This window comes from Panthera pardus, unplaced genomic scaffold, assembly GCF_024362965.1.
Source record: "Panthera pardus isolate Hobbes unplaced genomic scaffold, ASM2436296v1 HiC_scaffold_1, whole genome shotgun sequence".
NCBI lineage: Eukaryota > Metazoa > Chordata > Mammalia > Carnivora > Felidae > Panthera > Panthera pardus.
In genome coordinates this window covers 54,786,731-54,800,259 of record NW_026526654.1, presented here as the reverse complement: position 1 = coordinate 54,800,259, position 13,529 = coordinate 54,786,731, and the positions used below count along the sequence as shown (strand labels likewise).

At 35.3% G+C, this 13,529-nt stretch overlaps 1 protein-coding gene across 6 annotated transcripts in view; it reads left to right on the top strand.

Annotated features, from left to right (window-relative positions):
* Window positions 1-13,529, top strand: part of TDRD3 (tudor domain containing 3) — a 160,360-nt gene that overhangs the window by 111,847 nt on the left and 34,984 nt on the right. For all 6 annotated transcript variants that reach the window (XM_019415595.2, XM_019415596.2, XM_019415591.2 and 3 more), the window contains 2 exons: window positions 7,011-7,861; window positions 13,008-13,133. In XM_019415595.2, coding sequence (XP_019271140.2) covers window positions 7,011-7,861; window positions 13,008-13,133 — 977 coding nt within the window. The remainder of the gene's footprint in view (window positions 1-7,010; window positions 7,862-13,007; window positions 13,134-13,529) is intronic.

The window sequence follows — 13,529 nt, the reverse complement described above, 5'->3', positions numbered from 1 at the left end:
GAGAGAGTATCATGAAAATTAAAAAAAGAAAAATTACGCCTTTGAGTAACGAAAGAAAACGCCACGTCCAATTACTAATGTTCATTTTTGTGTCTTTTTTTCTGGAATTTGCTGTTTTTATTTGGCATAAAGGACATCAATTTTGGGGTATTGCTATTTGTAACTGTTCCTCCCTTGAAATTAATAATTACCAGTGATTGTGTTTTTACCTAAAATTGGGCCTGCCAAGATTTTTTTAGGAACACATTAACTCCACGAAGCAAGTTTCCAGGCCAGGACTTTTGCGCGTGCTGTTCCTGCTCCTTGGACCACTCTTCTCGACTTCATTGCATTGCTTCTCATTCTTTAGAGCACAACCGAAGCATGGCTTCTTCAGAGAAATGCTCCCCCTGAGTTGGTATATAGCCACTCCTCCCAGTTTTATATAAAAGTCTATATATTTCCCTCTTTGTCTTTTTCACAATTTTAAGCTGTGTTATTAGTTGGTTTACTTATTTGTTGTTTACTTCTTCCCATTATACCTAAAGCAGCACCGGAGAGAGCACTTAGGAGCCTTACTACTGCTTTGTATACAATGACTAGAATGGTGTTGATGCTTGTCCATAGTCAGTGCTCACTAACTATAGTACAGAGTAACTTAATGAAGGAAATAGGTAGGTAGCATTATTCCAGTTTTAAAAGGTAACACAGCTGCTCAATGGTAGGACTGGGACTTACTTTCAATTGTCAGTCTAATTCCAAAGGCCCTATATGGGCCATAAGAAAAGCAATTTCACAAATATTTTCTAATTGATTCTTCACCATAATCTTGTAATAAATATAATTATCCACACTTTCCAGATGAAGAAACTGGGGCTCTTTGGGACTTTATTAACGGCGCATCACTCGGAAGTGGGAGAATTAATTTATTTTGCTTGAGCTCAGTGTTTATATGTTGTGCAGTCTTTGTCTGTAATCACTTGAACTCAATCTAACTCTGTCCCAATGCTTTCATGCAAACCTTTCATACAGAAAATAATACAGGGAAGTGTATTTTCTATTTCAGTATTGCCCTCTTAGCTGAGCCCAGGTGACAGTGTTAAACAGGTAATGGTTTTGAACTTGGAAACTTGTTCCATGCCCATTGCTTTTAGTAACTGTATCTTTCTTTGAGCAAATACTTACTGAATACCATCTGTTTGCCTGACTGTTGTAGCCAGGCACTGGAAAAAAAAATGCCAAGTAAGCCGTACACTCCACCCTTAATTTGGTTAATACTTAATAATATTTAAAGTACCCTCCTTTAAGAAAAAAAAAAAAAAAACATGCAATATCAAAAAGAATGAGATAACTCTGGGTACTGACTTGGAAAGATATGGCGGCCGGGGAGCCGGGATGGCTCAGTTGGTTAATTTTACAACTTTGACTCGGGTCATGATCTCGCATTTTGTGGGTTCGAGCCTCACATCGGGCTCTGAGTTAACAGCTCAGAGCCTGGAGCCTGCTTCGGATTCTGTGCCTCCCTCTCTCTCTGCCCCTTCCCCACTCATGCTCTGTTGTGTGCGCACGTGGTCTCTCTCTCTCTCTCTCTCTCTCAAAAATAAACATTAAAAAAAAAAGTATACTACAGCCTATGAGATATGGGTGAGTCTGCCTTTTTTCTGTTGTTTAAAATTTAAAAATATGTATAGATATATCTATATGGCTTATATAAAAAGGAAGAATAACCTCTGAAATGTTAATAGTGGCCATCCCTAGAGGTGGAATTGGTTAGGCAGAAGGTAGTACTTTTATTTTGTATGTATTTTTTATGATAGGATTATTAGTAATTTTTACTTTTTAAAATATTTATTAGTATTTTCTAAGATAGAAACATTTTAAAGGGTATATAAAAGAAATTTTATCTAGAGAATGTTTATAATATTTTAAGTAGAAAACAGTATTAGAGTAAGATTTTGATTTTCTGATCTAAATTTTCTCTATAATATGACTTACATAATTTGACAGTAAAGTTTTTACTAAAGCATTCTTTCTGCCCTATTTGCAACAACAAGCACAAGAAAAAACCAAACGCAAACAAAAAATAAATACAGTGAGGTAAGGATCCTAACTAAAGTTAGGGATTGTGGTAGGGGAGCCGTGTAAATAGGGAAGTGCCTTACCATCCAAGTGTTGTTTAAATTGGCTTGCATAATTATAATGCTAATAGTAATCATAATAATAACAGTGACCGCTCACATTTACTGAGTGCTTATTAAAGCCAGATACTGTTCTAAGTACTTTGCATGTATTAAACTTAGTCAATCCTTTGAGGTAGGCTCTACTGTTATCCCATACCTTAAAGATGAGGCTCAGAAAAGCTTATGTTACCTAAGGTTACAAAACTATTAATTGACAGAGCTGTGGTGTAACCTATGCAGCCCTTCTGCAGAGGTTGTACCCACAGACTTGCTACCTCTGGGTGTCAGTTTGTGAGATTCTAAGTTCAGCCAACTGTTAATAGGGGTTTCAGGTTGTTTTTTTGTTTGTTTGTTTGTTTGTTTTTGCATTAATGGAAAGAGATTATTAATTTTAGCTCAGGATTCTGGTAATATCCAAAGTTTCCTGGTATCCAAATTTATTTTTCAGCCCAACAGGGATTAGGAAAGAGTCTTTGTGATTTCTGCATCTCACCAGAAATGAACAGATGTAGGTGACAAAATTGTAACTAACATGTTGTTGGTTGCATTCTGTTTTGTTTCCCTAGGCAAGCAGCTTGGCATAGTGGAAAGTAGTGGTTTCAGTTAGATTTGAGTTTAAATTCTGGCACCAACATTTTCTAGCTTCTAGGCTTGTTTCTTTTTGTAAAATAAAGATAATACTGCCCTTCGGAGTGGTTATGAGAATTACATGAAATAATGTAAGCAAAAGACCTTCTAAGTAGAGTTGTCAGGCACATAGTAAAATCTAAATAAATATTAAGTCACTTCTTCTTCTGGTAGATGTCTCAGAATAAATTGAAGAGTCATCTTGGGAAACAAAACGTACTTGATTTTCTACTACAAAATGTAGGTACAACTGTGACTGCAAAATGAATATTCAGCAAAGAAATATTAATAGTTTCAGATGCCTGATTAATTCAGCACATTCTTATATATAAACCCAAATAATTTGTGGCAATTAATAAAAATTTTTAATGATCCTTGCATTTCAACTCATGGGAATGTAAAACATTATAATCAGTTATCTTATAAACATACATTTGAAACTCGTGATCTAGTGTAATAGGAACATTTTATCATAAGTCAGACTGAACTCATACAGCAATCTTTTATTAGTTTTTTCATATGAACTTTTTTTTTAAATTTAATTTAATTAATTTTTTATTTGAGAGAGAGAGAAAGAAGAACTTACTGGGGGTAGGGCAGAGAGAGGGAGAGAAAGAGAATCCCAAGCAGACTCCACACTGTCAGCACAGAGCCTGATGTAGGGCTTGATCCCGCCAACTGTGAGATTATGACATGAGCCACAATCAAGGGTCGGACTCTTAACCAACTGAGCTGTCCAGACACCCCTCATAAAAGCTCTTTGTTTTTTTTTTTTTTTTTTTTTTTACTTGACCGGGCTCAGTCAGTGGAGCATGAGACTCTCAATCTCAGAATCATGAGTTTAAGCCCCATGTTGGGTGTGAAGCCTACTTAAAAAAAAAAACAAAAAAACAAAAAACAAAAAAAAAACAGAAAAAAAGAAGAAGAAGAAGATGAGGGTATCACTTTGATCTTTTAGATGTCACAGTTTCGTCTATTTTGTGATGAATTTTTCCATTATTTTTGCTAATATCCCTTTTTTTCTCCCATTAAATACTAAATGTTACCTATTTCTATTTATGTTTTTGTTTCATGTTTCTTCTTCAGGTCTTCAAAAAAAAACCCTACATTTTATTCCACTGCCTATAGAGAAAAGTATCTCGGTATATTTATTATTAGAGTGACTGTAGACCTGGCTGGTAGTCTTGAGTAGTATTTTGGGTGGTTTGAAATCATCATGCCTTTGGAAGAATGTGGCAGAGAGCAAGTAGATTCTGAGTGGAGAACTGAGTAACTTTCTGTTTGATTTTGGGGTATTTCTTAATTTATTTAAAATCACATTTTCCACAATTTAGTAATTAAGCATATTCTGCTATTTATTTAATATGTTAGCTCAGTTTCAAAATACCTACTCTGTATCTGACTTCCTTGCGTAGCAATGTAGGACAAAAGATCTCAGGGTTAAGGAAGTTCAAGAATGATGAAACATTTAAGAACCTTCCTTTCTTGACTTACTTTATTTTTGAAAAAAAAATGGATGTATATGAAAACTATATTCTTTCAAAAGCGCAGTTGTATTTTCTGCCTTATTTAGTTTATTTCTAAGAGCTATTTTATTTAATTTTTTTTTTAATGTTTGTTTATTTTGAGATAGAGCATGCACACACATGCTCACACAGGTGTGAGAGCAGGGAGGGACAGAGAGAGAATCCCAACCAGGGTCCCTGCTGTCAATGTGGAGCCTGATGCAGGGCTCAATCTCAGGAACCATGAGATTGTGACCTGAGCCAAAATCAAGAGTCGTACGTTTAATTGACTGAGCCACCCAGGCACCCCACTTAGTTAAAAGACTAATTTTTTTAATGGATTTTTCCCTGACAGTATTATCTTAACATAATAATAGAGATAAAGTATATTCATATATAATGTATATTATAATATACAATGAATGTGTATTAGTGAATTACTCATTTTATTTTTTACTCTAATGTACATCAATTAAATAAATATAACAATCTTTTTTTTTTCCTTTTAGAGGAATTGAAGTCAAGTTCTCCCATATTGTGTATACATGGTTATCCAGATCCCTGTCTGTAGTGCAGAATACTTAGTTACTCTCATGATGACCTAAGTTATTTGTGCTTCCTGACCATCATAGATATTGGTGGCCCTTAATGGAATAATTTAAGAAAAAAATCTATTCCTAATCATAGTACATCCAAAATGCTTACTTCTGAAATATCTATTCAAACCTAATTGACGACAAATAAAATACCTTCATATTTGACTTATTTTGGAAGCTGAAAATTGTCTTCAACTCACTGTACATGGGACCTCTCTCTGTTAAATAAATCTCATAACACCTGTATCTGAAGATGACTGTGGGGCCTATTGATAATGTGTGTGAAATGCTAGCGTGTCATGCTTAATACATAGCAGATAGTCAGCAAGAGGCAGCTGCTGTTTTTATCCTCCAATAATGAGTGGAACAAATGCCAGTACATGCTTTATGCTGAAAATGCTCATTTGTGTCCTGCTTATGTTCGCTATTCTTGCTTTCCTAAATCTTCACTCCTGGATAATAATGCCAGCAGAAACCAAAGGTGACCATTTTTCTTCTCTCTAAAGAAGGATTTAATATTGACTACAGTTGTTAAAAATAGGATAGTTGTGTTATATTTATAAAGAAAATCTTGGGAAAAGTGATTTTTAAAAAACATCCCTGTAAACAGTCTTGGCTACTATTTGAGATCTTGCATATTGGAAACATGTATTCTTTGTCGAAATTAATGGGTGATTTGGCTGGATGTAGAATTGTACTTAGGAAATAATTTTCCTTTAATTTCAAAGACGTTTAAAGCCTATTAGACTGGCTTTAGCTTCCAGTGGTTCTGTTGAGAGGTTTCTTGCCAGTTCGAGTCTTGATTTTTACTGTGACTTGTTTTGTCACTCACGAACTTTTAAAGGTCTTCTCTTTATCCCTGTTTGAGATATTTTACCTGGCACCTTTTGCCTCTGGTGGGTGTTTGAAGATGTATGGAGACAGTTTTGTTCGTCACAGTAACTATGGAGGATGCTTTGATTCTTTAGCATTTAGTAACTGGAGGTCAGAAAGGTTAATTTTCTTGCATTGCAGGAAACAGTCTCACCCAAAATGTCATTAGTGCCACTGTTGAGAAATATTGTGACCTTGTGTATGACAAGAGAAACAAGACATGCACATCAAAGACCACTCAATATGGTTTGGTAATAAGGTTACAGACATGCTGTGTGAAACAGTGAAGGAAGAAAGTATAAATGGCATGTTACTAATCGAAATAGAATAAAAACCACTACATGAAATACAGCCATTAAATTATCTATGAGTATATGTTTACCATGTTACTGCTTTGGGTTTCTAGTTTGACATTATCTGTGCTATTATGCTTAATCATATTTTTGACACTTTTTTCCATATTTCCAAGTAGTAGTTACTCTTAATTACTAAGTCAAAGAAATTACTCTTTTCTGTAAGTAGGGTATCTGTTTGTAATCTTTTTTAAAAAAAAATTTTAACCTTTATTTTTGAGAGGGAGAGACAGACAGACAGACAGACAGAATCAGAAGCAGGCTCCAGACTCTGAGCTATCATCAGCACAGAGCCCAATATGGGGCTCGAACTCATGCACCATGAGATCATAACCTGAGCTGAAGTAGGACACTTAACCGACTGAGCCACCCAGGTGCCCCTGTAATCTAAACACTTAGCAATTCTAGATGCAGAAAGATTTGAGGAATAACATTTTTTGCAAAGGCTAGAACCTGACTGCCAATGATAGCTGTACATATTTAAATTGAAGTGGGATTCAGGAAAGGGTTGAACACGGTTGTACTTGTGTTCTTTCATAGCAGCTTCTGGGTCAGCAGTTTGCAATTCTGTTTCATTACTGTTTTTGGGAAGTGAATTACCAGAACAGCACATATAGATAGCTATGTTATGAGTACAAACATTCAAGGACAAAGACGAATTCCTTTTGAATTATTCTTTACTTCATTAACGCAGCTGACCAGGAAAACTACATTAGAAATATAGAACTATAAGGAAGCAGAGAGGGATTAAGATAATGAGGTGGGAAGGTAGTGGAAAATGTTAAAATAGAAGTTTGATAATTTGTATTAATATAATAATTTGTTGATATTTTAAATAATTCAGTATTAATTCAGAGTCTTCATTTTAATATACATATAATAACTTTTACTTTTCAGAACCTAAACCACAGCCACAGCAGCTTCATCAGGGACAACACCGATTGTCAAATACTGAGCAAAATGGAGTCAAAGATAGTAATCAACCACGGTATCTGCCTCGAAATGATACCAGACAGCCAAGAAATGAAAAGCCTCCTCGTTTTCAAAGAGACCCCCAAAATTCAAAGTCAGTTTTAGAAGGCAGTGGATTACCTAGAAACAGAGGTTCTGAAAGACCAAGTACTTCTTCAGGATCCGAAGCATGGGCTGAAGAGAGAATCAAGTGTGATAGACCCTATTCTAGATATGACAGAACTAAAGATGCTTCCTACCTTTTAAGCTCTCAGCACAATGATGGTGCTTTTAAAAAAAGGGATAACTCTATGCAAAGCAGATCAGGAAAAGGTCCATCCTATGCAGAGGTAAAAGAAAACCCACTTCCTCAAGAATCCATTGACTATAATAATCAAAAACGTGGGAAAAGAGAAAACCAAACAACAAATCCTGATCATTTTTATGACAGGAAACCACGAACAATAAATAACGAAAGTTTCAGTGGTGTAAAAATTGAAAAACATTTTAATGTAAATACTGATTTCCAGAATCCCGTCCGAACTAATAGTTTCGTTGGTGTTCCAAATGGAGAGACAGAAATGCCACTGAAGGGCAGGCGAGTAGGACCTATTAAGCCAGCAGGACCCATCACAGCTACACCCTATGATGATAAAGTATTTTACAATAGTGGGCCCAAAAGAAGATCTGGGCCAATTAAACCAGAAAAAGTACTAGAATCATCTATTCCTATGGAGTATGCAAAATTGTGGAAACCTGGAGATGAATGTTTTGCACTTTATTGGGAAGACAACAAGGTATGCATGCTGTAACGTTTCATATTCTAATGTTATTAAATGTCACCCCCTAGTGAGACTGTAGAAGGCCATTGCTTTGGGACTATGAGTTTTGTTCTATGGCTGTATCTGTTTAGAGTCTTTGAACAGATCTATAGATATGTAATTTATAAAAGAGGAAAAATAAAATATTTAATATTTTTTATGGATCCTTATAGAGAATCAGTCTCGTAAGATTTGGTTAAGTAAGGTTTGATTTTAGATTGCCTATCGGAATAGTATTTAAAAGTGATTAAGTAGAGTTGATCAGTTATTTCACTTACCGACTGAACTGTCAATGTTTGCTTTTCTTTCTAGTAAAGTTATACTGATTCACAAGGAAGAAAATGAATTGAGTGGCACAGAGTTAAATTCTGCAGATTACATCTAAATTAAAGAAAATATACAATCAGCCTACTTAAAGAAATATCAGAAAGGTTAATTATTTAGCTAATAATAAATGATAATTATTAAGCCAATAATTTAAACACTCTAGTTCTACATTATATGCTGACTACAGTGGAAAGAGGGAAATCATGGAGAAAAGGTAAGGGAAAGACAGAAGATGTGGTCAAGAAGGAATACGGTGGATCAGTTAAAAGAGCCTGGGTGAGAGGGAGAAGACCAATAGAGAACAGGAAAGGAAAGAGGAAAAAGGAACCCTCAGAGAGAAGGACCTTTGCACATATTTTCCCTTCTGCCCAACATACTCTTCTACCAACTATTCTCATCATTGAGAGCTTGGTTGCAATATCACTTCCTAGAGAAGCCTTCTTTGACCTGCCCCCTCCTCCCTTCTACACTGTTGTCTTTCTCAGTCAGTGCCTTATTCACCTTCTAAAACTTACCACAATTTGTATTTTTGGTTTTGGTTCTTGGATTGATAACTCCTTCCCCTACCATAATTTTGAGTTTCTTGAAGGCAGGGCTGTGTCTGTCTAGTTTTCCTCTGCAGCTCTGCTTCTCCTCTAATATAGGGATTTCATAATTATTTATGGACTCTGTTAATTAGTTAATTCTGAATAGGGCACTTATGTAGGAAAAAAGTAGAGTGGTAGGGGACTGGAGATACCAGCAAGATAGGAATAAACAGACTCATAGTATAGATCTGGGTGGATGTGAGGATCGAGTCCAGCAAAAAAAAAAAAAAAAAAAAAGAATTATTTCATGGGTAGAATAGTTTCAGTTCATAAAGTAAGGCTGTGCCCATGAGAGTGTATCTTTGGCTAAACAGAGAGGTGGAGGCAAAGTTAACTACAGTTTTCAAGGAACTGAAATTCAGACTAGGGAATGTGGTTGGATCTTTTAAAAGGATGCTATCGGTCCTGGGATCAGGAAATGGGCCCTACTGTGTTCAGTGAATGATGAAGTATAAGCAAGATGTTAGATGTTTCCTAATGAGAGCAGCAAGGAGAGGGGTACCGGCTGATATAGCTAGATGGCACAGTCCTGTAAGGTTTTTGTATGATGGTGGAATAGCATCTATCTACAAGCAGCATCCCGACTGTCAAGTTTTCATTCAAGGTTAGAAGGAGGGGGAGACAGCGGTTTTTGTTTTGGTTTTGGTTTTGTGTTTTTTTTAGTTCCAGAAAAGCAACAGCCCTTCCAGAAATCTCAACAATCTCACTGGTTGGAACTATTTCGCACGGCTCTTCCCCGGCTGTTAGGAAGGCTTAGGAAGCAAGTGTTCTTCACTACTCAGACTCTGACTGTTAACAACTCAGACCACTTTCCAACATACAGGAACTATTTGATTTGGGTAGTGAGGGATTACTTATGTTTAGCTGTTTCTCCCTCATGATAAAGGCAAGAAAAGGTGAAGTAGTTGGAAATCAGTGCAGGTTTATAGAGCTAACAGTGTCTATCTTAGGATGAGTGGCCACTTGTGTCAGATGCTTCTGTGAAAGTTTGATTAAGATGATAATGGAAAAGTATTTTTTTTTTATTGGACAATCTGAGATTTTTGGTGATCTTGATGAGCAGAGAAAGTACATGATTCGAGTTGAAAGCCCAATAATTTTCAAAAGTCTTAGTAGATAAGTCAGGATTTCCATTGAAATCCCACAAGGATCATGCCCTAATAGTAAGTGCAAAACTCATACAAATAAGCCATTACACAGCTAAAACCAACGATTTACAGGCTCAGAGATACCTGTTTGTACTCTGTCTGCCAAAGGAAAATATAATCCCCTTTTTTGGGAAAAATAACATTTTCTAAGACCTCTTCAATATTTCATCTGCAATGTCTGCAATCCTATAAAAAAATTAGAGGGCATGGTTAAAAATGGAGAGAGAGAGAGAGAGGAAGAGAAAATGAATGACTAGGAACAAATAAAGCAACAGAAAATATTAACAGAGCTACATATATTTAGATATTGGATTTAACAGACAAGTTCTTCAACAAATATTGACTAAACCGTAATTGAGTAGCTGCTAAGAGTCAGGTGCTTGGGATATATCAGATAGTTCTGGTTATGCTATTATCCTAATTTCTTCAAACACCTGATGGAATTATTAATAAAGTTTACTTTTAACTGTAATTATCTCAAAAAAATCAATAACAATGAGTTTATCTGTTGCCTTTCCTGAATATATTTAATATAATGTCATATAGTTTGTGAAAGACAGTACTTAACAATTCCCAAAGTGTTTTGAGCTTTTGTTCTTAGAATAATTGCATGATCTTCTGAGGTGACTAATTTGATTTTAATTGGATATGCACTCTCAGTTTAGAGTGAGGGACTGTAGGCTCTCTCTGTATTACACCATTAAACAAATAAACAGTATTTACCCTCTGAAAAAGATGAGATTAGTTATCTTCTGAAAACACCTAATTTAAGAGATAGCTTTTAAATGTTTTGTCAAGAATAAGCAACTTCCCAATTTTCTAACCAGAGACCAACCAAGATAAAGATTTAAGAAAAACGTGAGTTGTAACGGTCCTTAGGAAACTCTAGCCATAATAGCATTATAGTGATGTAATGCAGATAATTAACCAGTTGGTATAATCTATCATTTAAAAAATTCTTTACACTACCTTGCCTTCTTTCAGCCTTTATTTCCATAGAAGGATTGGGAATTTGGACCAATTCTCCTCCTTCTAGACTGCTATAATTAGTTCAGCTCTTTCTGCTCTCTCTACTGGAATGCTGTAACAACCTCCAAAATGGTTTCCTTGCCTTAAACCTTATTCCTCTTAAATTTGTCATTGGAATTACCATCACTGATCCTGGTCTTAGACGTTGTCATTCTTCCTAGTTAAAATCTTTTACCTGTGGAATAAATAGAGCCTGCAGCATGCATACAGAGCCTCTTTCAGCTGGTCCTTACCTTCTTGTCCTGTCTTATTTCCTATTGGTTGACCCTCCTCACATCACGCCATAATTAATTTTAAACTGTTTGTAGTTTCCTGCACTCATCTCCATGTTTTAGGTCTCTGTAACTTCCCGTGGTGCACCCTCCTCAGTTGTTTGCTTGGCTAAACCTTCTTCATCCTTGAAGAATGTATCCATTGTTATCTGCCACAGGAAGTTCGTCCCCAACTCCTCAGCCCTATTAAGTGCCGTGTCACTGCACCATTATTACGGTACTCTCCACTCTCCATGTAATATAGAAGTCATTTTTCACACAGTTGTTTTTGTTAGACTCTAAGCTCCTAAAAGGACGTCAACTTATTATGAGTCTTGTTTGTTGAACTTACCAGAACTGACATAATTATCTGAGAAGCTTACAAACTCACAGCAATTCATAGATCACAGAAGTGTGAAACTAAGAAATAAAGGAGAAAAGGATAGACGTGAATGTATGTCAGGAACTCTAATATAAGAAAAAGAATTCCAGCATGGTGTTTTTAAACTTGCTAGCATCTAGAACTGGGAAGGAAACACCATGGATTAACTTAATAACCTTTGTGATGTAAAGTATACTATTTAATCAGTAAAAACAGATTTTTTTTCCCCCTGGTGTACTCAGGATAACATATTTTAGAAGGAGGTAGAGAATAAGAATTTTTGTTGCCTTTAACATTTTCTGATTCTGGTGGGCTTATTAAGAGATACTGTTAGAGTGTTATAGTAGAGCATCCAATTGCCCTAATTTGAAGGAAATATTTCTTAAGAGTAAATAGTTTTTACTTTTCATTTTGTCTTCACTAAGCACCATTCAGACCTATAATTTGGGTCCTGAATGGGTTGACCTGTAGCAGAGAAGTACTCCGATTAGTTGACCTACTTGTGGTTACATTAACAGAAAAAAATTAAGATTGTTGTTGTTATGTAAATCAGCTCCTTCTGAGTTTATTAATGTGAATTAATTCCCAGAGCCAAATTATACTAGGTAAACTGATAAAATAAAAGTATTTGGTCTTTCAGTGTCTCAAATCTGATAAATCCTGGATATAAGTAATGTGTTTACTCCTTATCTGACATCCCTACTTCACCCCATTAGCCTGTGATGACTATGGCGGGGAGCCTTTTTCTCTGAGATTTATTTTTGTCATATATTTATGCTCCATAGTTATATTTTCTTTTTTTTTTTTATATATGCAATTTATTGTCAAATTGGTTTCATAGTTATATTTTCTGATTAGTACATAAGAATAATCTTACTAATATTGGTTAAGGGCTTCAGTGGCTTGTAACAAAACAGAACACTAGTTTTGTGGGGTGTTTTTTTTTTTTTTATTCCCATTAACATGTGAATATTCTTCTCTACTGACCCTTCTTAGTTCTGTCCTGAAATCTTACTACTGCCCAGTGTATGTCAGAACTCACATGGATGAGAGAATTTATCTCTTTTTTTAGCCAATTTATGATTATCTGCAGGTAAGTTTTCTTTCTTAAAAATATTATTCTCTTAAAATTTTTCTTTCAAATATTGTGTAATTGAAAGTTGCTAAGAGAGTAGATCTTAAAAGTTCTCAGCACAAGAAGAAAATTTGTAACTTTGTGTGGTGATGAACATTAAACTTGTTGTGGTGACCCTTTCACAATATATACATAGCTCAATAAAAAATAATTTTAAAAAATGAGCTTTCAAAAAATATACATTGTATTTATATTTCCATCAAACATTGCCCTTTGTAGACAATGTGGATTGTCACATTCCCAACTCCTTTTTGTCTCCTCAGTTCTACCGAGCAGAAGTTGAAGCTCTCCATTCTTCTGGCATGACAGCGGTTGTTAAATTCATTGATTATGGAAACTATGAAGAGGTGCTACTAAGCAACATGAGGCCCATTCAGACAGAGGCATGGGTACGTGATTCAAATTCTGTACGAAGGCATAGGCTGTTTTGAAGAAAATACATAGCTCTAAAAGTTTAGTCATAGCAATACAAAATCTGCCAGTGGAAAAAATATTTTGAATTTACTTAAAACTGGCTACTCCTAAAGTAAGATTCTAGTTTAATAATTACATTGAACTACAATAAAAATGAATGCATTGGAATTCACTTTCCTTGTGTAATGCTTTGTTATATTATGCTTTGGAAATGGGTGCCCTTATTTACAGTTGCAAGCCTTTATGCATATTTTGTTCTTTCCCAGTTTGTTACCTTAAATTTGACTAGATTATGTCCAGCAGTTATCAAATTTAAATCTCTGATGAATACGCGTATGTTCTTTATTATTTTCGTTACATATGAAATCAAG